The 25872-nt window shown below is 37.1% G+C and overlaps 1 protein-coding gene across 4 annotated transcripts in view; it reads right to left on the bottom strand.

The window, feature by feature from the left end:
* The window catches only part of LOC150095660 (protein GUCD1), a 171438-nt gene that overhangs the window by 122784 nt on the left and 22782 nt on the right, over positions 1-25872 (bottom strand). For 2 of the 4 annotated variants that reach the window (XM_090409999.1, XM_090409997.1), the window contains exons 2-3: positions 13059-13125; positions 8905-9032 (exon numbers count right to left, since the gene is read on the bottom strand). In XM_090409999.1, coding sequence (XP_090266125.1) covers positions 8905-9026 — 122 coding nt within the window. In that variant the 5' untranslated portion in view covers positions 9027-9032; positions 13059-13125. Of the gene's footprint in view, positions 1-8904; positions 9035-13058; positions 13126-25872 lie in introns of all 4 variants that reach the window. The other 2 variants (XM_090410000.1, XM_090410001.1) reach the window with 2 other exon arrangements.

Below are 25872 nucleotides of genomic sequence, written 5' to 3'. Positions count from 1 at the left end.
TGCAAGGGCTGGATGTTGACAGTGCACAGAAAGTGGTAATGTTTGAGGGAGGTAATGGCAGACTGCATACCTAGATTCAAGAGAGTAAATCAAGTGGGAGTTAAATGAATATATCATCATTAAGCTGGAGCTACAAAAAAACAATTTGTGGAGGGAATTCAATGAGAAAGGTGATCAGAAGGCACACGAGCAGTACAAAGCACAGGCCAGAAGGTTAGCCGGTGTGGTAAGAAAGATAAAAGCAGAGTACGAAAGGAAATTAGCAGTACAGGCAAAAGATAATCCCAAACAGTTCTTTCAATATGTTGCAAGCAAAGGAAAGAATGTTTACACAGAATGATTTTAATAAATGCTAATGGTAAGGAACTAACTGAATCAGCTGAAATAGTGAAATTACTAAGTGAACAATTTGCAAGAGTATATCATCCAGGTTGTGACACTGCAGGAATGAGAGCACCAAAAGCTTATATGGAAACTGAGGTAAATGAAATGGAGATGCATAGCATATTACAGAACCTTAATGTAACACAGCTGTAGAATTGGATGAGATACCAGGTCAAGTTTTACATGAAGTTGATGAGAGAATTGTCAGTGCCCTTGACCATATTGTTTAATCTAAGTCTCAGCTCTGGGTTAGAGGGAGTCTAAAGAGGTGAAAATAGTTCCATTGTATAAAGGAGGCTCCAAGACTAATGTATCAAATTACTGACTAATCAGCATATCAGGAGTTGTCAAAGTACTGAAGCAGTTGGTCAAGAGCAAAATACAGGAATGGATAGATGGAAATTGGATGCCATATAGGGGAAGCATGGTTTTGTAAAGAGTAGGTCATGCTTCAGTAACTTGCTCACATTTTATAATACAGTGACAGCTGAGTTGAATAAAAGTGATACTGCTGGACTTTGCAAAAACCTTTGACAAGATACCGCATGGAATTCTAATCAGTAAACTGCAGCACACAGGGATGGATATAGGAGGTGAGATAAGAGGGTGGTTGATGAAGCAATATCAGAGAGAGTAGTTTATTCAGGAGTAGAGTACAAAAGAAGGCCTGTGACTAGTGTCGTGAGGTAGGGTTCTGTTCTGTTCTTTTTAATTTGTACATTAACGATATAGGAAAGGATCTGATAGGAATTGTTCAGTTATTTGCCAATGATGCAAGGTTGGGTAGAGCAATAGTTAATACAGATGATGTCAACATTTTGCAGGATGATTTGGATAGATTGGCAGACTGGGCAAAGGAGAATGATGTCAGTTTAATGTGGCAAAGCTTAAGGTTATGCATTTTGGGGTGAAAAGATTACCAGTTGTATACCACATTAGTGGAACTGTACTCCAAGAAATTGACAAAGCCAGAGACTTGGGAGTCTTAGCAGATAGGGAGTTAAAGTTTAGGGGGGCACATAGCAAAAGCGGCTAAAGCAGCTCATCAGATTACTTAGTTACTGAAGAATACTTTGACGAGCAGAGACAAGCAGGTTATTGTTCCTCTTTATCAAGCCTTGATAAGACTCCATCTTCACTACTACATGCAGATCTGGCCATCGGGGTTTCTTGGTGATGAGGAGGAGGAGGTGGAGAAGATCCATAGGCGAGTGACCAAGATTGTAGCAAGTTTATGGAATGAATCTTACGAGAACAGGTTGAAGATTTGTGGATTACAGAAACTGACAGATAGAGAAAATCAAATAAATACTGTAAGGAGCTTGAAAATTACAAAAAATTGGAGAAAATGATAAACCATATCTGTCATCACAAAAGAAAAAGTGAAAATACTGTCACATATGACAAAAACAGTAGACTGCTGAATCCCTTCAGGAAGATTTAAATAGACTTTTTATTTGGACAAAAGAGTGGGGTTTAGTTTTAATATCAATAAGTGCAAGGTGTTGCATTTTGGAGTGCAGAAATATAAGGCTGTATACTATATTGATGGTACTGTACTGCAGGAAGTGGATGAGATTAGAGATTTTGGAGTGATGTTTGACAGTAGACTGAAGTTTAGAGGGCATATTGCTAGGGTTGCAAAGGTTGCACATCGTAATGCTGCTAAGATCAGAAGTACTGTAACATGCAAGGATAAGGAAGTGGTTGTGCCACTGTATAAGGCACTGGTCAGACCACACTTGAACTATTGTGCTCAGATCTGGTCACCTGGTTTTCAATGTGATGTGGAGGTCCAGAGACAAGTGACTAAGACAATATCAGGAATTTGGAATGCTGGCTATGGAGAGAGGTTGAAGAGATGTGGATTGCAGAGTTTGGTGGATAGGAGGAAGAGAGGTGATATGATAGAGATGTTTAAGTTAGTGAGAGGATTTTATCAGATTAATCCAGAAGGGATTATAAAAAAGAGTAGAAGGTGAGAGGGAAAAAACCAGAGGTCATTCCTGGAAGTTATATAAAAGTGTGGTGAAGAAGGGTGTGAGGAATAGATTTTTTACATGGAGAATTGTTAGTGAATGGAATACATTACCAGAATGTGTTGTTAATGCAAGGAGTGTTAAGGACTTTAAGATTCTATATGATAAATATGTTGTCAGTTGAATGAACCTCCCACGATGAATCTGTCGACTCCATGGAGGGTGTAATAATAATAATAATATTTGGTTCAATAAGGAATGAAATATATTTTATAATGATTAAAAACAGGTTAAAAAACTATAAGTTAAAACTTATCCTAATGTTGATTGTAATTCAGATCATAATCCAGTAGTAGCAGCAACAAAAAAAGTTTCCACTAAACTAGGATAATAATCATATTTCTGATAAATATGCACAAGACACAATTTAAAGAATTAATTCACTGCAGAAATGAAAACAGGTGTTATAATGAATATGGTGATTTTAAAGAAATAATGCTTAGAAAATGTAACACCTAAAAAAAAAAAAAACTAATGAAATTATAGAATAAAGAGAAAGGTAAAGAGCTAAATAAATATACAAAAAAACATAAAAACTCAAATGTAACAAGATAAAGAAACCAATGAATGGCAATGTCATTAAACTCACAGTTGTTAAAATTTTGTTAAATACAATAAGGTGAAAATAATTCAGTCAAGAAAAGAAGAACTTAAATGAAAAAAAAAAAAGAGAGAGAGACTGTTTAAGACGATATTCTAGAACAAATTAAAGACAATATTCAGACTATTGTCTTTAATGAGAAGACCTAAAAACAAGTAATGAGAATGAAACAGATGACCTCTCAATTTTAACTGACAAAGAAAAAGTGCTGAAACTTTAAAAAAAAAAAAAAAAATTTTTAAAGAAAAATAAAGCACAGGATCCAAATTTAGGTACAAACAAAATGATAAGAAATTTAAGTGATAAAGGTATCATCTAATTAGCAAAAAAATTTTCATTTAATACATGATTACATTTTTTTTTTTACCTAAAACAATGAAAACTTGGACGTGATGATTACTCCAGTGCAAAATAATAATAATAAATAAATAATAATCAATGAGATACGCAGGCTACAAAACAGTTAACTTAGTGAGCAATGACTGATATTGTCTTGGAATAATAATGGATAGAAGTCAAAACCTGATAAACAAAATAATAGCTGAGAAAATATGGATTCAGGAGTAGAAACACAAACAATATAATATAAAACTTCAAAATGATATGCAAAATATCACTGCTGTACAAAAACTAGTCTATTTCTCTTTCATAGATTTTGAAAATTTTCATTTAATACATGATTACATTTTTTTCTTTACCTAAAACAATGAAAACTTGGACGTGATGATTACTCCAGTGCAAAATAATAATAATAAATAAATAATAATCAATGAGATACGCAGGCTACAAAACATTTAACTTAGTGAGCAATGACTGATATTGTCTTGGAATAATAATGGATAGAAGTCAAAACCTGATAAACAAAATAATAGCTGAGAAAATATGGATTCAGGAGTAGAAACACAAACAATATAATATAAAACTTCAAAATGATATGCAAAATATCACTGCTGTACAAAAACTAGTCTATTTCTCTTTCATAGATTTTGAAAAGGCGTTTCAACACTTTTGCACTTTTTGCAATCAAGGGAGCTTAGAAAACACTGGACTGGACTCTAAAGATTTAAGGATAACAAAAAAAAGAAAAAAAGTACAATTAAAAATAAACTCACGATGGACTGATATAAAGAGAGTAGATATGTATTATACATATCATCACTACTGTTGTTTGGGGGGTCTTCTTAGAAAATGTGATTCACGAAAGAGAAAACACTAAAAGACACCTCAATTGTTAGAAGAAACATATGTAGATGATGGGGTACTAATCACTGAGAATTAACGGATTTAGAGATTTGAAAATTAAAATGGAGATGGGTAGGACATATTGCATAGATAAAAAAGCAATAGATGGACAAAGAAAACCACTCAAATGTCATCCATATGAGGGAGGATGAATGCCTGGACAACCAGAGAGAAGATGGAAGGATGATTTGGTCGAGATGGCTGGAAAATGATGGCATCATGAAGCCTTCAAGAGAAAAAGATGGAGAAAACTGGAGGCCTATAATGAAAAATAGTTATAAAAAGGGCTTACGAGAAGAAGAGAATCTACAAAATAAAGTTAATAAAGTAACATAGAGAATATGATAAATTTATTCTGAATACCCAAAAAACAAAAACAATCATAATCAAAGATAAAGGGATGGATAAAAACCTAAACAGAATTTTAAAAAGCCATCCCATAGAAAAGCAGACAGATTTGTATATCTAGTTGCTTGCAATAAAAAAGTGAACATGAAATAAAAAGATGAATACATATTGTCAAAGCTGTCTTTCTTTGCAACATATACTAGTATGTTCTAAGTATATGTACTAATAAAAGCTAACAGAAAGTCAATATAAATACAAGAATGCAACTGATAACTTGCTATGTCTATTCTATATTACACACACACTGCAGAAACATGAACCAATGGAAAAGTAATGAAAAAAACATGACTCTGGAAATGTGACTACTAAGAAGAATGAAGCTTAGACAGAAATTACAAAGAAGTCCTAAAAGAGGCAGATCAAAAAATAAGGTTACTAAATGATCAAGATGAAAATGAAATTCTTAGGAAATATGTTAAGAGAACGAAATGTAATTACAGGAAAAGAAGAGGCCAAGCTCCAGATATTATCATATGAAGGACATATAGAACTAGAGAAGCAAAAATATCATCCAAATCTTTAGAGATACACATGACAGGAAGCAAAGAACAAAGGAACCTACAAACTGGAGATGGTATTTGAATGAAGAACATTTAGACTGGAAAACTATTTGAAAATAAACAAAATGACTTTGAATGAGTGTAAGATATATCAGCAGGACTGGTGGAAGCTGGCCTGCAAGGCCTGCATTGCAGGCGGGCGCCACTACAAGGTGGGCGACGTTTCAAAGTGTATGAAGTTTCATTCTTTCTTTAAATTTTTGTAAATGAATTAAGTAATAATAATTAGGTAAGTCAATATAATTGCTGCAAATTTACATATTATGCATAAAAATAGATGAGATTTTATCCCACTAAGATTGTCATGAACACGCCTTCTTAGGCAGCAAGTGCACTGCTTCGCTCGGCTCAGAGAAGCCCTGTGCAACGACCCCATCCTGTAATGTATTTTCTACAGGACCTTAGAGTCTCATTCCGCTGAATGAGACTCTAATCGCTTAATGAATCGCTTAACTCTCTTCCGAGTTAAGCGATTTTTTCTTGCTTCCTTGTGGTGTGTGAGAGTCCAGTTCCAGTCTGGATGGATGGAGGAGGAATGAAGTTATGCATAAATAAAATTTGGTCTAGTCGCCCTGGCGGACTGTTGAAGAAGCCTGCCCTGCTAGTATGGGATCAGTTTCATTCTCACAGAACAAAAGATGTTAAAATTAAACTCAAGGAATTGAAAACTCAGTTATCTGCAATTCCATGAGATCTAACTACTCAGCTTCAGCCTTTAGATGTCTTTAGATGATTAATAAACAATTGAAGGGATTTATGAAGGAAAAGTGGAACAGCTGATGCAGTCTTCAGATTTTGAGGTTAAGCCATCAGGAAGAAGGAAGAGGCCTAGCATTTCGCAAGTTTGTGAGTGGGTCAAAGCTTCGTGGGATGCTATGAAAACTGAGACAGTGGTTAAATCATTTAAGAAGTGTGGCATTAGTAATGCACTCGATGGTACAGAGGACAATTTGTTGTATGAGGACTCAGATTCTGATTTAGAAGATGTTTCAAGTGTATCTTCATTTAGCTCTGGAGATGAATTTCTGGGTTTTGACGTAGAAGATTAAAAGGTGGGTACTCTTTCCTAGTTAGATTAGGTATTTGTTGAAAGTAGACATACTTATTACTTTATATTTGAAATACTGTAAATTCATTATAATATTCAGTGATAAAGTTTTTTTCCTAAAAATGTATACAAAAAAGGGGGTGCGTCTTATATGCCGCCAAATACGGTAATTTTTTTTCATTATCTCCAAAGTGTTGGACAATTCTTTTGAAATTTATATCAAATATAACATTAAAACAGTCATCGGAAACTTGTTGGGAAAGCAAAATTAAAGCAATTCGCCCTCTATGTTATCAATTAGGAGAAATTTATGACATGCTTTTTGAATTTTTAAATAATGACAACTTCAATAAAGAAATTCAAAATGAAGCACAAGTTTTGTCTTAAAATCAAAGACTATAAATTCATCTGTTCTTTAATAATTTGGCACAATTTGCTTAACAGAATAAATCTAGTAAAGCTCTTCAGGATAAAAATATGAATATATCACTAGTCTTAAGATCCATTGGAAATTTAAAAAAGACATATTAGAATATTGATCAGATACAAATTATAAAAAAGTTCTTGAAATAGCAAAACAACTAAGTAAAGACTAAGTTCGACAACGGAAGAAAAAACGTCAGTTTCAATACGAACATTCTGATGAACAGCAACAAACACCAGAAGATAAATTTAAAGTCAACGTATTTTATACACTTTTGGATACTGCATGGACTTCGTTAAATGTTTTGAACAACTTAAAACTCACGTTGATAATTTTAGTTTTTTGTATAGACTTTTCCAAATTAATAATGAAGAGTTAAGAAAAAAACTGTGACGACTTAGAAATTCTTTTGAAACATGGTAACAATAAAGATATAAATGCCATGGAACTCTTTGACAAGATACAATCTTATACAGAAATTTTTCAAAACAATACTTCAAAAATTGAAAATCCTCTCGATATTCTTAAATATATTGTGTCAAATAATTTATCTTTTCCGAATTTTGCAATTGTTTTAAGAATATTATTAACTATACCTGTTAGTATAGCAAGCGGTGAGCGTTCGCTTTTGAAACTTAAATTAATTAAGACTTATTTAGGAACAAGTATGTTACAAACAAGGCTTGAAAGTCTAGCATTAATAGCTATTAAAAATGATATATGTGAAAATTTAGACATTAATATTATAAATAATTTTGTTAATATCAAAAACTAGGAAATTTAAATTTTAATTAATAAAATGTTTTCAAGAACAAATGTGTAATTTAATTTCTTTCTTGTAAATTCTTTCCACTGGAGCAGATGGGGATGGATATAGGGTTGGTGAGATGGATAGGAGGGTGGTTGATGGAGAGATATCAGAGAGTGGTTTATTCAGGAGTTGAGTCTCCAAAAGACGGCTTGTGACTAGTGGTGTGCCACAGGGTTCTGTTCTTGGACCACTACTTTTCAATTTGTTCATTAACGATATAGGAAAGGATCTGAGAGGAAGTGTTCACTTGTTTGCTGATGATAATGATGCAAAGTTGGGTAGAGCAATTGTGAGTGCACAGGATGTCAAAATTTTACAGGATGATTTGGATAGTTTGGAGGACTGGGCTAAGGAAAATGGATGTCAATTTAATGTGGCAAAGTGCAAGATTATGCATTTTGGGGTGAAAATATTAGCAGCAATATATCACATTGGTGGAACCGTATTCCAGGAGATTGATGAGGCCAGGGATTTGGGAGTGTTGGTGGATAGGGAATTGAAGTTTAGGGGGCACATTGTAAAAGTGGCTAAATCAGTTCATCAAATCACTTGGCTTCTGAAAAATACTTTAACAAGCAGAGACAAACAAGTTATTGTTCCTCTGTATCGAGCCTTGATAAGACCCCATCTAGACTACTGTGCCCAGATATGGGCACCAGGGTTTCTTCTTGATGGGGAGGAGGTGGAGAGGATCCAGAGACGAGTGACCAAGATGATAGCAGGTCTGTGGAATGAACCTTATGAGAACAGGTTGAAGATTTGTGGGTTGCAAAAATTGGTTGATAGGCAGAAAAGGGGTGATATGATTGAGACATTCAAATTACTGAAGGGTTTCTATAAGATTAATCCAGAAGATATTTTTGAGAATAGGACTGGTGGTGGGAGGACTAGGGGCCATACAAGGAAGCTGGGCAAGAATGTGGTTAGCAGGGGTGTTAGAGCTAGGTTTTTTACTTGGAGGGTGGTGAATGAGTGGAATAAGCTGCCAGAGTCTGTTGTGGGTGCTATGACCATGAATGAGTTCAAGGCGAGGTATGATAGATACTGTGTGAATGTCGAATAGTTGTTCTTACATGATGTTAGGGCCTCCCTCGATGAGTCTGTCGACTCCTTGGAGTCACCCGAAATAATAAAAAAATTAATAATGATTATGACAAAAATAAAAATAAATAAATAAATTGCCATTTGTTTGGGGGTGCCGATTTCAGCTTTGCAGGCGGGCGACATCCAGCCTATGGCAGTCCTGTATATCAGTATTCATTCTGGGCAACTAAGCTTCACAGATATTCAATGAAAAGATTAAAAAAAAAAGTTCACGTAAATCAATATGCAAAATGATTCTATAAAAGGTGCTTTTACTGAAAAGTTTATTTATCATGCAGCCTACCTGAGTACCATCATAACAGCAGATACTCCACAGTCCCAGCTGAATTTCTGTTGCACATGAACCAGTGGAATTTCCATTGCATTAGGCTCATATTTAGCACTAACATCACCTTTCAATCCCATTTATACCTGATTGGGAAAACAGGGGAAAAATCCTTAAATACAATATTCTTATATATAAAGCAGCTGAAGAAGGTAATTAAGAAGTTATTTTTCACCTTATCTTCAGGGTTTTAGATTTACTTCTTAAAAATACTTTACTGGCCCTTTTAATCTACAAGATGTTTCCAATTAATTGGGCAAAATTATCCAAAAACAGGAAATTGACTAATGCGTGTGCAATACCAAAAAAAAAATTTTTTTTTTTTTTGAAATGAGCTCATTTGAAATTACTTTGAAATTTTAAATTGAAATAAGGAGTTATTTCGATTTAAATTTCAAAAGGAATTATTTTGCATTTGAATATATACAGCACTTGTTTATCAACAACAAGTGATTATATTTGATGATAATTGTTTTCTAAGAAACATCATTCAGCCATAATAATGATGCCAAAATCAAACACCTTCTGATTTATTATCCTACTGACATTATCTGATTACTGCTTCTCTATTAATCCAAACACTTGGTCTGATTGAATAACTGAAATATTGTTGACTGGAAAATAGGTTTTCGTCTCATTCCATCCAAAACTTATGATCATTATTCAAGCCTTGGTTCTCCAACAAATCTTCCCAGTCCAGGACAAATTCAGCATCTCTCTCCTTCAGGACTCATTAGAAACTAGTTCTGCATTTAGTAAAAATCCCCATCAACAAACCCAAATCCAATTTTGAAAGGGACAAATGCAGAAAACTTGCCTCCTACTCAAACTTAAGTTCAGTTGTAATCCTTTGACAGGATTATCAGATGAACCTTCTGCTCTTTTGTGCTTCCACCTCTTCCACATCAAAATGGTACCATCATAAAAATCACCCAAAATAAAGCAGACATCTAGGCATCAGACTTTTACTCCAACTCATGCATAGAGGACCAAAGAAATTAAATGTCCAAATTTCAAGAACAGCTTACTGCATGCCTTCTGATCCTTTGCAAAAGAGACTTCAGAAAGAACCTTAATAGTTTTAAAGGCTGAATACCAATAACTCTGCTGATCCATATAGTAACCTCATCCTTAAATGTGCTCAAAATGTGCACTCTAAAATTAACATTAAATCTGTATCATTCTACAAGCTGTTATACTACCATCTGGCAGCTTGGAAGCAAGTTATATGTTTTTATGTGGCTCCCACCTGTGATTTTTTTTTTTTTTTTTTTTTTTTTTTTTTTGTATAGTACATTTGTATCATGGATGGCTAAGGATTTGTTTTCTATTTTTATTAATTAATTTTTTTTTTAAATTTTTTTTTTTTAATAATCCAGAAACCCTGCTGTAGAGACCAAACAAACTTTTTCAAGCCTCCAATAAGCAGGACAGTAGTCTCACAATGGGTAATGAAGTTCATCTCCCACCTAAAGACAGTCATAAGCATTCATGTCCACAGTGAGATTTGAATCTGCAACCTGTTGATTAGAGAGTGGATATGCTTACCACTCAGACAACCAGGCAGGCAATACATTTTTGAAATGGGATATATATTCCATTCTCAAAAAAAAAATTACATAAGAGCAGCTGCATTGTTCCTTTGCCCTTACTTTGATCTTCTCAAACAATGGAGAAAGTGAAAAAAATTGACTGTTGATTACTATCACCCCCCTTTTTTTTATTTTTTTAAAATACAGATTGACCTTGATCTATAACACAAGATTGCTATGCATGGACAAATGGTCAGAAAGAAATCTGTTAATACTTCTTGAACAGCTGGTCATTCCAATCCTACGAGAAAATGAAATGCAGAAGCATTTCCAAAGGAAGTTGGTTTGAGAAGTCTGAACCTGAACTATATGGATATTGACTAGAAGCTACTTGTGTTTTTACATGTTTAGAGGAAAGTGGAAAAATAGCAGAAGCAAGTCTGGTGGAGCAGTGTTATCCACAGAAAGGCATAATGCAGAATTTACAACAGTAATTATAGGGAACCTGTGAAAGATGGGTCATCCATTAGGTGAACTGGAAAGCATGAATTCTATGTTTTTGTGTCTGCCATCCAAAATATGAGATGAGTATTTTAAGACTGCAGTTTTGGAATTTATATAGTATTAGACATTGTACAGGTGTGAAGCAGTCTTGAACACAAGAGGACACAGGTTTTTGGAGGCTGAAGAGAAAAGGTTAAAGGTGCAAATTAGTCCAAGAAAAGAAATTTGATATTAACTGGAGATTTAAATATTATCAAAAGTAAGGGAGTGAGGTGCTGCTTAAAAAAGGCCACAGGATTGTTTTGGAATCAGTGACATTCATTTCATTCTCAATATAAACAAAATGGTAAGACCCCTGTTTAAAACATCAGTTATGGAAGATTTTGAAGCTTGAATCATTTAAGTATGTACTGTATGGTTTATCAAATGAAATCATGTTACCAAAACTATGGACATAGTTTGTCTTCATTGAGAGATTTTCAGTGTATAGGGAAAGTATGTGGGTGAAAGCACAGAGCCCCCAGAGTACTCAACATTGACAGGAAACTCCAAGAAGAAGAAACCATCCATCATACCACACAGTGAACAACCAACAGCAAAACCCTGAAGCTAGCCCATAAGATAGTAGCCTGGTAAGGAGGCCTCTATGTTAGACCTGATGATGTCATGAAAAAATCTAGAGCCACTGCATGAGTTTCACATCTTTTCATAGTGTAAAAGTTGGCTAGATCTGCAATGGAACAAGAATGGCAGAATTCATCTTGGTGATCACTAATTCATGAGCTTCCAGGTACTGGAACAGTAGGGATACAATCCAGACTACTGGTATCTAGACTAAAGAAAATTTTCCCAACTTCTAACACTATATAAATCTTAAACTGCCCAACCTTAGAACACTGTGCTCACATTTGGGGTGGTGCATCAAAAATCCTTAAAATGTTTGATGGTATCCAGACAAGGGAACAAACTTTGCTTAAAGGTTGACCTATCTCACTGTCTTGTTCCAATTACTTTCTCAAAGATGTTCTGTTCTACACATGCCTTTTCCAAAGGCACTGCTCCACCAAAATGGCTACCACCATTTCTCCACTTTCTTCTACACATGTAAAACATGAACAGCTACTAATATGTCTTGATTCACAGGTCAGCTTCAAATTTACTAAACCAACTCACCATCCTCTTTCATTCCATCCATCCATCACTGTCTTTTAGAACAGGTTTCCTCACACATTTTTCATAAGGATTGCAACTTGGAACTATTCAAGAAACAGTTCAGCTGCTATGGGTTTGCATTCCCTTTTTCTGCTGAAAAGAAAATATATTAATCAGAGATTGAAATCCAGCAGTAATGGGAGCTTTAACAGATACACCAGAAAAAAAAAACTCAATCAAACATGACTATCATCGCCATCTTTAACAGTACTGATTTTTTAAAAAAATTTTTTTTTAATCTTGTGAATATATTAGTTTCTACATGAAAATTCAAGTTCCAGTCACAAAATTATGACTCTGTAAAAGGTTTCATGTCAAAATCCTATAACTATGCATTTGTTCAATGCAAATTCAATGAAAATTTGTGGTCAAAAGATTTTGTCCAGAGAATTATCAAACTTTATTGTTGTTCAAAACTTGCATACAGAGTTTTGCTCTAATTTTTCTAATATGAGCTTTATAGAGTTTAGATATGAGGATTATTTAATTATGTTCAGTGCTGTTTTAGTTGTTATTCAGGTATAAGCACTATTCGATACTTTTATCAATATAACAATCTGCAACGTGCCTAAGTTGACAGATCAAGGATTTATATTTTCAGTGACAAATTCTTTCACAGTATCAATGTGAGGTTTCTTCAAATAAAGAGCAAACTGGATAACATTGTTGAAAAGGTTAGTAGGGCCAGTATTTTGAACAAGTATCTTGATTGGTCATTGTGATGTTTGAAAAAAAAAAAAAAAAAAACATTGAAATTAAACCAAAAAATAAGTTTTTGTTTGTCCTCTCATTTCTCAGTTTTCAAAGTTATATTGTTTTTACTGTATATTTTTTTTTTCAGTATCTTATCTAAGTATTCAATACCTGATTCAAGCAACCAGCTGGTCATCTCTTTGCATATGATTAGTTTTCTTGTAGATTTCAAAAATGCCTAAATGTGAAAAGATATTGTTTGCCTATACTCAGCTAACATATTGGGAGAAAAAATTCTTATGATGATAACATACCTTATAAATAAAATGGACAGATATTTTAAAAAGGAATTCTTTATTACAATAAACCATATTAGAGACCCATATTTAGTAGGTGTCAGTGCCCAGTCAAAACTAATGCATTGGCATTACCTGAACACTATATTTTAAATTTAGAAGTATAGCATTTGAAAAAAAAAAAAAAAAAAAAAAAAAAAAAAAAAAAAGGATGTTTAACTTGGTTTTCAAATTCCAGGTTTCTGGTATTAATTAAACTGTTGAGAGCACAATTACAGTAATTTGTCATTTATCATATTATGGTGGGAAGGCACTTGGCTACTCTGATAACCAAGTTGTCAGATAAGTGAAGATACATTTACATGGTGCAATACCAGAAGTTAACAGGTCAGTTAATCAAAGTATTATTGTTTTAAACATCAGATAAAAGTAGATTACTGTAATACAGAACAAGAGAAGGAAAGAGAAAGGAAAACTGAGTCATGAAGAAGTTAGCAGGGCAGAGTTATAGTAAAGAATTGGGTGAAGAGCTCACTGATCCACTTTTTTTTTTGCAATAAAAGTAAACTGTCTTTTCAGATGGCAAAGTACATCATCTACAAGAAGCATTCCAAAAGTAATGTCTCCAATATAATATTGCAGGCAAAAGATATATTATATATTTTTATGTGTGATCTGCCAGTCCAGGAAAACCATGCTTTGGACACCTTTTCACACAGGATTAGAGGATTGACCAGAACAAGAATGGTTGCATTAATTTGCAAAATATTTGGGAGACTTATCTTAAGAGCAACTTCTAAGATCCACAGCCATAATACTTCTTTTTTATAATTAGAGGGCACCAAATTAGGACTTCAGATCTTTGTTAACAATCTGAATTGTTTCACTTATTTATTGCCATATTGTCAATAAACTGTAACATGTTGTTTTGTGCTCTGAAATCCAGTGAAATACAAGCCAGTTAATAAACATCTTTTTAATAATGGGTTTATATATATATATATATGTCAAAAACTGGTGAATGACCTATAGACAGCTGTCCTGGTTGGCCGAGTGGTTAGTGTTATCTGCTCTCCAGTCAAAAGACTGTGGGTTTGAATCCTGCATTGGGCATGGATGTTTGTGATTGTCTGTGAAAATACTAGTGGTAGTGGGAAGTACATGGCATTAGTATAGATGATGCAGTTGGTGGACTAAGTGGTGGAGAGAGATGGAAAGTTGCAGAGTAGGTGTCCTCCCTCAGGAGGGCACCTATTGGAACCTAGTGATTCCTCACACATGGCACAACATCAGTGCCATGTGTGAGGTGCAGATAAGGATTGAGAAAGAAGAAATCTATTGATATTTTTCTTGGAGTTGGAGGTTGAAATTGTTGGGAAACATTATTCGAAAGACTGTTCCAGGGGACTGAAAAGTTCTGATAAACACCTAGAACAAAAACGACATTAAAGAAACTGATATAGCCACAAGAAAGAACATATCTTAAAACTCTTTCATCAAATTATTACAATTTGATGAAACCCCATGTTTCATCAAATTATAATAATTTGTTCTTTTTCTTTTAGGATTATATAAGACATTTCAGAGGTTTTGAAGAAATTTGAAGACAAAGAGGTGTGGGCCATCGTCACGTTTTTTGCACTACAAGAAAAGTCCGCAACTGAGATTCACCAAACTTTGTAGTGCATAAGACTTTAGAGAATTGTGCACCAACATATCCAACAGTTACCAGATGGGTAGCCAAGTTTAAAATTGGGCATCCTGAGATAAAAGATGCCCCCAGGTCAGGAAGACCTTCCACAGCGATCACACCTGAAAACATCGATGCAGTGCATGCCATTATGATACACGAATATCAGCCAAAAACATTGCAAATACTCTGGGGATATCCAGAGAACGAGTTGGGGTCATTATCCACCAACATCAGCACAAGCTCTCAGCAAAGTGGTTCCCCAAATGTTTGAATGCTGACCAAAAGAGAGAACATGTGCGGTCATCAAGGGATTTTGGATCATTTTGAGAAATCAGGTGCAAATTTTTTGGCTCATATTGCGACTGTTGATGAAAGTTGGCTTCAACACTATAACCCAGAGACCAAACAACAGTCAATGGAGTGGAGACAACACAAAGGTATTGCACAGTCAAAGAGGTTCCGAACCCAAAAGTCAGCAGGAAAGTTTCTTGCCATTGTCTTTTGGGATATGGATGGTATAATTCTTACCAAGTATCTCAAAAAAGGTGAAACTGTTACAGCAGCAGTTTATTCAACAGCTCTGCAGTTGAATAAAGAAAGCAAAAATACCACGGGAAACTGAGCAGAGACTTGTTGCTTTTGCAGGTCAATGCACCTGCTCACGAAACTCAACAGACAATACACAACCTGGGATTTCGATATATTCCTCATCCACCCTATTCACCAGACATGGCCCCATCTGACTATTCCTAAATTTACACTTGAAAGGAACAAAATTTATCACAGATGATGAAATCATATCTGCAACTGAGGACTGGTTTGTGCATCAAGGGAAAGACTTTTCTCAGAGGAGTACAAATTATGCAGCAGCATTGTAACAAGTGAACACTTCATGAGGAATATGTAGAATAAAGTTACATGGTTCTATCTCAATTCCTTCATGATGATAATCACAACTTTTCCGCACATCCTCGTAGATGGGATAAATGAGGAAGAGGAGAAGCGGGTTTGATGAGTTTGCAATTATAATGAAAAGGGATGTTGAACAGCCAATGCTCTTGTTTTAACAGGCCCAACAAAAAGTGGAGGAATGAAGTTTGTCAATTCACTGGAGCAGTGACCAGTGAATTGGCAAACTTCATTCCTCCATTCAAGTCTGTGAGGGAAGGTTATCTACAAGCAAATTGCTCTCCCCTAGGCAGCATCAAGAATTTTGAAGGTTTTAGGTGCACTACTCCAAAGTGTGAACAGTATTCTAAGATCAGGCAGATTTGGGATTTATATAGGATTAGTAGCTGGGCAGGTTTGCCCAATTTTGCTAGTCTGCCCTCCCCAGTGGCAGGTAACCCAGCCACTGGGGAGGGCAAACTAGCCTATCTCGGTACCGGTCCCAAGTCCGGATAAATGGGGAGGGTTGGCATCAGGAAGGGCATCCGGCTGTAAAAAAAAAACATGCCAAAACCAGGGATGAAATGTCGAATAACGGAGAAAGGACAACAGCCCGTAAGCGATGCGCAGTTCCGTCGCCCAAGACCAAACCAAGGACAGGTTCGGCTAAAGAAGCGAGTCGAACAGAAAGAGAGAGTGAGTAAAGTAAGAATCGGGTCACTGAATGTGGGTACGATGAATGAGAAGAGCAGGGAGGTAGCAGACATGATGAGAAGAAGGAAGCTGAAGATCTTGTGTGTGCAGGAGACAAGATGGAAGGGCAACAAAGCAAAGGAGCTGGCTGAAGGATATAAACTGTTTTACAGTGGGGTAAATGAGAATGGAAGAAACGGAGTAGGAATCATCATCGGCAAGGAGCTGAAGGGTGGAGTCTGCGAGGTGTGCCGGAAGAATGAGCAGATTATGAATGTTAAGCTTGAGATTGCAGGAAGCGTGGCTGTGATAGAGTGTAGCTACGCTCCACAAGTAGGTTGTGATGAGGAAGAGAAAGAGGCATTCTGGAGAGAACTTGACCAGGTTGTAATGGGAATCCCCGATGGTGAGAGAGTGATCATCGGAGCAGACCTGAATGGGCATGTAGGAAGACGATGGAGTGGTAAAGAAAGGGTGTACGGGGGTTGGAGTAGTGGTGAAAGAAATGAAGAAGGTAAAAGAATCATAGAGCATGCTGTGGCCTTCGACCTGCTATAGCTAACATGTGGTTTAAGAAGAGAGTTGGACACTTGATAACCTATAAGAGCGGCGATAGAATGAGTCAGATTGACTATATTATGTGCCATAGGAAACATCTGAAGGAGGTGAAAAACTGTAAGGTGATTAATGGAGAAAGTGTAGCGGAACAGCACAGGTTGGTTGTGGTAGACTGTGATATTAAAAGGAAAAAGAAGATTAGACAGAAGTGGTGGAAAGATAGGAAAATAAAGTGGTGGAAACTGGAAGAGGAAGGCCCAAGGAATAAGTTTAAAGAAAAGGTACTGAAAGAAATTAAGTTACCAGAGGATGGGGAAGAATGGTGGAACATAAATAGTCAGATTATGAGAAAAATTGGAGAAGAGGTGTTTGGTATAACATCAGGAAAGGGGCTGTCTGAGGATAAGGAGGCATGGTGGTGGAATGAGGAGGTGCAGTTGGAGATCAAGGTAAAGAAAGAGGCAAAGAAAAAATGGGACATGACTGGAACCAGAACCGACAAGGAGGCATATAGATTAGCGAAGAAAAATGCAAAGAGCTGTGGCAAGGGTGAAGGTGAGGGAAGTTGACGAGGTTTATGAAGTATTGGAGAGAAACGGTGGTGAAGCTCAGTTGTTGAGAATAGCGAAAGTTAGAGATAAAGCTTTGAAAGACATAACATCAGTCAAGCAGATAAAGGATGCCTCAGGAGTAGTACTACAAGAGGAGGACAAAAATCAGAGGAAGATGGAAAAAATATTTCCGTAATCTGCTAAATGAGGAGAATCCAAGAGAGAAGTGTGAGGAGGGAGAGGCAAATGAGGGATCGGTGCAGGACATCAGCAGAGAGGAAGTGCTTTGGGTATGGAGAAAAATGAAGAATGGAAAGGCTGTGGGGCAGACGAGATACCTGGGGAAGTGTGGAGAAGTCTGGGCAGCAAGGGAACAGACATGTTATGGGATCTGATGAGGAAAATAGCCCAACAGGAAAAGATACCAGAGGAATGGAGGAAAAGCATTCTCATCCCAATCTACAAAGGAAAAGGAGATGTTCAGGATTGTGGCAACTATAGAGGGATCAAGCTGATGTCACACACGTTGAAGTTATGGGAAAGAGTAATTGAAGGAAGGATACGACGGGTAACGAAAATTGGTGACGAGCAGTTTGGATTTATGCCAGGAAGAGGGACAACAGATGCAATATTTGCGTTAAGGGCGACTGATGGAGAAATATAGGGAGATGCAGATGGAGCCGCATATGGTGTTTATAGACCTGGAAAAGGCGTACGACAGAGTGGCCAGGCAGGAGATGTACGAGGAAGAAGGAGGTGTATGAGAACTACGTGAGGTTGATGAAGGAGATGTATGAGGGAGTGAAAACTCAGGTCAGGTCTAGTGTCGGCATGACAGAGGGGTTCCCCATTGTCATCGGGCTCCATCATTGATCAGCTCTGAGCCCCTATCTCTTTGACCTGGTCATGGATGTAATAGTGGAGGATGTTAAGAGGGAGGCGCCATGGAGCATGATGTTTGCCAACGACATTGTTCTTTGCGAATCATCCCAAGAGAAGCTTGAAAAGACCCTGGAAGAGTGGAGAAAGGTATTGGAGGAGAGAGAGGCATGAGAATTAACCAGATGAAGACCGAATATATGTCAACAGGGAGTGCTGTTGATATGGTTATATGACTCCAGGGTGGAAGATTAACTTCAGGGAAGAAATTCAAGGACCTAGGGTCGGTCGTCGAGAGGAATGGAGACCTGGATGAGAAAATACAGCACCGAATAACATGTAGCTGGATGAACTGGAGAAAGATGAGCAGGGTCCTGTGCAATAAGAGAGTGAGCTGTATAAGATGGTGGTGAGGCTGACGATGCTTCATGGCGCAGAGACGTGGCCTATAACAAAGGCACAGGAGAGGAAGATGGAGGTGGAGGAGATGCGGATGTTGAGATGGATGAGTGGTGTGACAAAGGACAGGATAAGGAATGACTACATCACAGGGACGGTCAAGATGGGACTGATCGATAAGAAGGTACAAGAAAGCAGGCTGATGTGGTTCGGTCATGATGTAGAGAGGAGTGAGGAGTATGTTGGCAAACGAGTAGAGTGCATGGAGGTGGAGGAAAGGAGGAAAAGAGGCAGGCTCAAACTCAGGTGGAGGGATAAAGTGGCAGAGGTTCTTAGGGAGAAAGGATGGAGTCGGGAAGACACCCTGGACCAGAGAACCTGGGGGGAAGAAGATTAAAGATGGGAATGCTGGCCCCGTTTAACACAGGATAAAGGCATAGCGAAAGAAGAAGTAGTAGCTGGGCAGGTGTAAAATAGCTTCTTCAGCAGAAAAGGATTCCTAGTATAGAAACTGAGGAAGCTTTTGATGTGATGTGTTTGTGCCAGGAGAGGTTGGAGGTAAATGTCAGTCAAAAGGAGAGCAAGTTCATCCTGTCTGGTGATGTGTATTACTGAAGGTGCTGAGATCCCTTTTGCAAGAGAAAAGGCAGGACTGTGTTCTGGTGGCATTGAAGGTGACTAGGTTATCCTTGCCCCACTGAAGGATGGTATGGAAATCAGTGTTTAAGGAACTGGTTGCAGGTTTGGATTTAAGGGATGTCTAGGAACTATATGGTTTGTCAAAGGAATAAAATGAATAGTGAGCACTATTATCAGCAGAGCTATGGATAGGATTTATAGTGATTAAGAATAAGTCATTTAAGCATAAGAGAAAGAGGGTAGGTGAAAGAACAGAACCATGAGGAATTTCTGCATTGTAGTCAAAACTCGAAGAGAAGGTGCTGTCTACCATGGTATGCAGTGAATGACCAGAGAGAAAGCCAGCTATCCAGTTACAGAGGGTGGCAGGTAGACCAAAGGAAGGCAGTTTGCAGCGAGCAAGCCTTGATGTCAAACACAATCAAAAGTCCTGGAAATGTCAAAGACGACAGCACACATTTCTCCAAACCTTTCCATGGTACATGTCCAGTGGTGGGTAATGTAGGTTAAGATATCAGATGTGGTTCTCATCTGACAGAATCCATACTGTTGGTTGTTAATTAACTGACTTATAGGTAGTCAAGAAGTTGATCATTGATAACTTCATTATTTTGGAGAGGACTGAGGCAAGAGGAGTAATGGCAATTGGTTGATAGTTGGATGGTGGGCTTTTGTCTCCCTTTTTTGGAATGGATTGAATATATGCCTTCTTCCATGAGATGGGATAGGTGCCAGCTGAGTACAGAAGATTGAAGAGATGATAGAGGATAAGTGTTAGTTATCTGGTCCCAATGGCACCTCTCCTATTGAGTACATTAGAAGAGACGCCATCAGGACCAGACAACTTTGTGGTGTTCAGGTTGTTTAATATTTTTCTTAAGTCTTTTTGCCAAAAGACTACAGATGGCATACCAGATTCCATACCAGCAACCAATATGATAATTGGTTGCTGGTATGGAAGGAGGTGATCTGCTTTCATCGTCTATGCAGGAGCTAGGGGAAAAGAGTGATGCTAGGAGGTCAGCTTTTTCTTTGGCTGCTGCAACAGTGGTGCCATCTGGATGGGAAAGAGGTAGAAGTGCAGGTGAGCAGAAGTTGCATTCGGCGGCTTTGGTGAGAGACCAGAAGGAATGACTTCCATTTGGACAAGAGATGAGTTTTTTTGCTATTGGTTTTTATGAAGTTGGATTTGGATTTGTTGATAGTTGATTTACATTTATTGCATGCTTCTCAACAGGCTGAGTATGAAGCTGGGGTTCTTCATGCAAGCCAACTGTGATAAGTTGAGTTTTTTTCTTTGACTGCTTTCATACATCTTCTGCTGAACCAGGGCTTGGAAAGTGGATGGGAATTTTGAATGGAACAAGGAATGAATGCCTTCATGAGAGTGGGGATAATTTCTGTGATTCACTCAATGCAAGTGTTTGGGTCAGAACAGAAGAAGCAGTAGTCATGCCATGGAAAATAATAGTAGTTCCACAGGTCATCCCACTTTACTCCTTTGTAGTGCCAAAGAACACAGGTGGTTGGGTGTAGTCTGAGGAGGAGCATTCTGTGAGACTTGAAACTTGCACAAGATTGTGATCTGAATTGTCAAGAGAAGAGGCAACTGCTACAGTGTGTCTGGAAGAACTAGTTAAAAAAAGGGTCAAAGGTATTGGGAAAAGTACCCCGTGTGGTTAAAGAATAGTCCCAATGTAGCCCATGCATGTCGTAAAAGGCGACTAAAATGGGTACCCAGTACCCGGGAGTATAGCCGGGTTCCTTCTTGTAAGGTTGGGCGCAGGGCTAACAGCCCTGTCCTGTAAAAACTCATTTGTTAAGAAAGTTAAAAGGAAAATTAGCCAGACGGACTTTGCGGGATAACAGAAAAAGGATTATGAATATTGGTTTGGAAGCTGGAATGTCTTGAGCCTGAACAGACCAGGACTGAGATGGCCAGGACATGTTCAGCGAATGGAGGATGATAGAGCCGTAAAAAAGGTCTTCATATCTAGACCAGGTGGATCTAGAAGACGACCAAAAAGGAGATGGCTTGACGATGTGGAGGATGATTTAAAGAAAATGAGAGAAAAGAGCTGGAGGAGCAAGGCACAGAATCGTGAAGAATGGAAAGCTATCCTGAGACAGACCCAGGTCCTAAATGGACTGTAATGCCAAGGAGTAGGAGTAGTAGTAGTACTGGGAAAAGTGGGGGAGATTGTCTGGAATACAGGTAGGTACCTGAACAATTTGCATTAGATCACTGCTTATACCAAAAACTTCCAAATCACATCCAGTTTGATGAGTAGTTGGAGAAGGGGAGAGCCAATTACAGTTGTCGACATTCAGGTAACCTAGGAAAATAATTTTGCTGTTTAGATAGCCGGATTCAGATGGTCGAGTTTCGTGGAGAGGAAGGTGACAAGGTCTGAGTGGTTTTCAGAGTTTGGAGACTGGTAAAGGCAGCAGATGAATGTTACTATGTGGGACAAGGGAACCTTCAGCAAGAGGATTCCGAATTTGGCATTCTCTGACAGACAATGTCAGAACATATAAAAGACACAGGTGTCATTCTTGTGAAAAATATGAATCATGTAGAGTATAATTTGGGCATTGAAGGTGAACTGTGGTTGATGTAGTTGCAATTTGAGTTTCTTTTAGGAGATGGAGGTCTGGTTTAGATGTCTGTAGGCATGATGAATGTCATTTGTGTTGAAATTCATGCTGCAGATGTTTGTAAAATGGATGTGGAAATTATATTTTTTAGTAGGAATCCTAATATTTTTGGAATACTATGTTTGGTTTGATTTGTTTGGATGAATTGATTGTCAAGGGAAATCATTTTGTTCACAACACTGCTGTCAATGTTTGTGTTTCATTTTTAATTTTTGGTTTAGTGACAGATGAAATTAGAGTGAGGACATCCAGTGCGAGGAGATATGCTCATGAACATGACACCTATACAGAGAGTGACTAATCTGCGCCATTCCATGCTCTTGACAGTGCTTTCCGCATATCGCTGATCAGACTTCCTCGCTAGGCATGATCTGGCAGAGTATGTGGCAGTGGGATTACGTGCCAGTTGACCAGGAAGTCACTGATTCGTTACTGACCAGTTTGAGCCCATATACTATCTGGCAGCTTGCCTGTGTTACCATTTTTTTTAACTGATATGCATACACTCAAAATTGAGGAGGGTCTGGGTCTCTAAGTATGTTAGGTATGCCCTTCAAGGGCATCACTCACACTATATGGAGGGGAGAGAGAGAGAGCGATGGAGGGCAGAACCCCTTGTTATATAGTAAATATCCCACACTCTTCTCATCTGAGGCTCTTCAATAAATTTCTACCAACAAATCACTCTGAAAATAATTATAACTCAAAAATCATTGAAAATGCCATTTTTCTCCAATTCTCAGAAAAGAGATGACTCCCACAGGATATATTCCATATATATCAGAGGTGCCTCTAAATGCATTGCTCAAATCCTGAAGAAATCTTGAACATGTTTAAACCCATCAACCAAATAAGCTCTTTGTTACCTTCTTCACCTGGAGTATATCAGATTCCTTATAACTGTAATCTGTTCTAGTTCAGACAAACAGACCAATTCATCATAAAGTGATTTCAGAACATCAATCTTATAATGAACTAAAAAAACACTGCAAATCTGGCCTTGTCCAAGATGGAATAAATACACATACAGGCCAATGAATTAGAAATCTTTATGCAGATATACATAAACATCACTTGATCAGAGTGTATATGCAAAATACTTAGCCACATGCATCACCATGAGTTCTAGGCAACTACTTAAGAATGCTGCTGGTCAGTAATCGTTAATAGTGCTGATCACAATGGAAAAAAACAAAGGATCTTTTGGAGTTTGATAAGGAACTTATTGTGGGTGCCAGTCTGGTTAGAGCAACGATTCTGAAAACAGCAGAGCTGACCAGTTCTTCAAAAGGTGGAAAAATAACTCCCACTGCTTGTCTAAGAGTGGTTCTAACTGTGATCCTAACACTGTCTGTTAGGAACGAGATTGCTGTCGTCTGAGAAGACTTGTATGGACAAACAAGACTTCCTGTGTTCAGCAGCTGACCGAAACTGAAAAACAAAGACTGTTCCCGACCCATATCTCATCGAACTATGCGCATAGATTTGAAGAGAATAAGTATTGATAGTGGCATGCCTATACAGAGACCACTGATTTCTGTGAATCAGAAAGCTCATCTACAGGTGTCATGAACACCATTATGAACACTGGAAGAATGGAAAAAAAGTCATGTGCTCTAACAAATCCAATACACCTTGTTCTGTAAGCAACAGTAGGCAGAGAGTGGCAAGAGCCCCATGAAGCAATGAGCCCAGCTTGCCTTGTAAACACAACTCGAGGTTCTTGCAGAGGTGCCACGGTGTGGCACATGTTCTGTTGGTGCAGAACAGGTTCCCTGATATTGCTGGAAGGTAGGCTGTCCTCCAAGGAATATCTGACCATTGTTGACGATCTTAATGAGTCACTCTATGCAGAAAAATTTGGAAATTATCATCACACCCTCCATGGAAGTCAGCAGACTCAACGTGTGAAGTTCACGCAACTGACATTTTTTAAATATTTATTTTATGTGGCTCCCATCGAAGGAAGTTTTTTTTGTAAACCTACAGTGTAATAGTACTGTGGGTGGGCCGAGTTTTTTTTATTCATTTTTTTTTTATTTATGTTTATATAGTGTCCAGAAACCTTACTCTAGATAACAAACATGGAACGTTTTCAAGCTACTTGATGCAATGAATCTTAACACCTGAGCATCCTGCATTCACAACACATTCTGGTAATGTTTTCTATTCACCCACAGTTGTCCATGTAAACTATCTACTCATCATACCTTTCTTCACCACACTTTTACACAACTTCCAGGGATGGCTCTGGTTCTGCCACTGTCACCTTGTACTCTTTTTCATAAACTGTTATCAATAACTGTTATTTAATATTTTAATATACTCACACACATAATATTTTAATGGTATAATATTTACCTGGCACTCTCACATGAAAAAATACAATTCTCCATGCTCTTGCACTGGTTTTGAATTTCCCATTATTCACTTTGTAATACTGATGATGGTTTAAGTATCTTAAACCAATACATCTGTGTAATTTATGAAATATTTTTACTGTGCATATGTTTTTTACTATACTTTTTATGGATGATATACAGTTAACTCTTCATTGCAGAAGTCAAGATATAAGAGAATCCATAATCAAGGACTAAATGGCCAACTACTCATGACATGACATATGCTCTTATCTTATAAAGCTAACAAATAATAGTTTAGAGATGTTGAAAAGAGATATGCAAAAGAAAATAGTCATGTCAAATGAAAAATCAGGTATCACATGCAAATTTTTGCAAAGTTATCATTATCTTTAATATGAAAAATGATCCTGAATTTAATTAGCTCTGTCCTGAAATTTTGAAACACCCTGTGTGTGTATACACACAGGGTGTTTCAAAATTATGTATATACACACTTAAAAACTTTATATTTCATGCCCAATATAACACAATTTAAATTTTCTTTACCACATTTTAAAGCTATGAGATAAAACAAAATTACTTCATTGTGAAAAAAATCATCTATGTTTCATATAAATGAAAAATGACTGAAAATACTCAAGTTTTGAAGAAAGAAAGACAATTCTAATCATGATATATGGAGAGATTATGATGTACCAAATATCAGAAACATGTTTAGAGATACACTGGTGTTTTGCAACAAGATGGTGCACCCGCATCATTATTATAGCAGTGTGGGATTATCTCGACAATGAATCTCCTGATCATTGGATAGATTGTTAAAAAATGCTTCTGAATACCTTCCAAAATCTCCAGATCTCATCCCTTTTATGATTTTTTTGCATGGGGATATTGTAAAATCATGTTTGCAGTCACAAACTGCACACATTAGAGGAAATGTGCATACTAATACAACAGGAAGTAGAAAAAATTTCACCTGCCTTATACCTTTCAGTTTTTACATCAACTAATGAGAGATTTTGATCATGTATTCATGCTGATGGTGGACATTTTGAACGTTTAAACTAAATTGTGCCACTCGATTGGAAAAGACCTAGGTATGATTCTTGTCATAAAGAGAGAATTCTTTATATAGGCTTTTTCAAATGAAGGTGAGTTAGCCAATTTCATATGACAGTAAGGGTTTTTTCCTTCTGGAAACTAAGGATATTTCATCCCATATACAGGTAAATCGACCATGAGAACACATGCAATTTACTGACAAAAGAATACTATTCGTGGTGGGGATATATGGCATTGGTATTAGTGTTGTATGTAGGTGGAAAATTAAGTTGTAGGGGAGATGTATGTGTGTCTGTGTGTAGTGGA

This window comes from Typopeltis vanoorti, chromosome 20 (genome assembly GCF_054136105.1).
Source record: "Typopeltis vanoorti isolate ZY-2024b chromosome 20, IOZ_Tvanoo_1.0, whole genome shotgun sequence".
Classification (NCBI taxonomy): Eukaryota; Metazoa; Arthropoda; class Arachnida; order Uropygi; family Thelyphonidae; genus Typopeltis; species Typopeltis vanoorti.
Note: the sequence above shows the minus strand (reverse complement) of the source record. Positions and strands in the feature narration are given on the sequence as shown.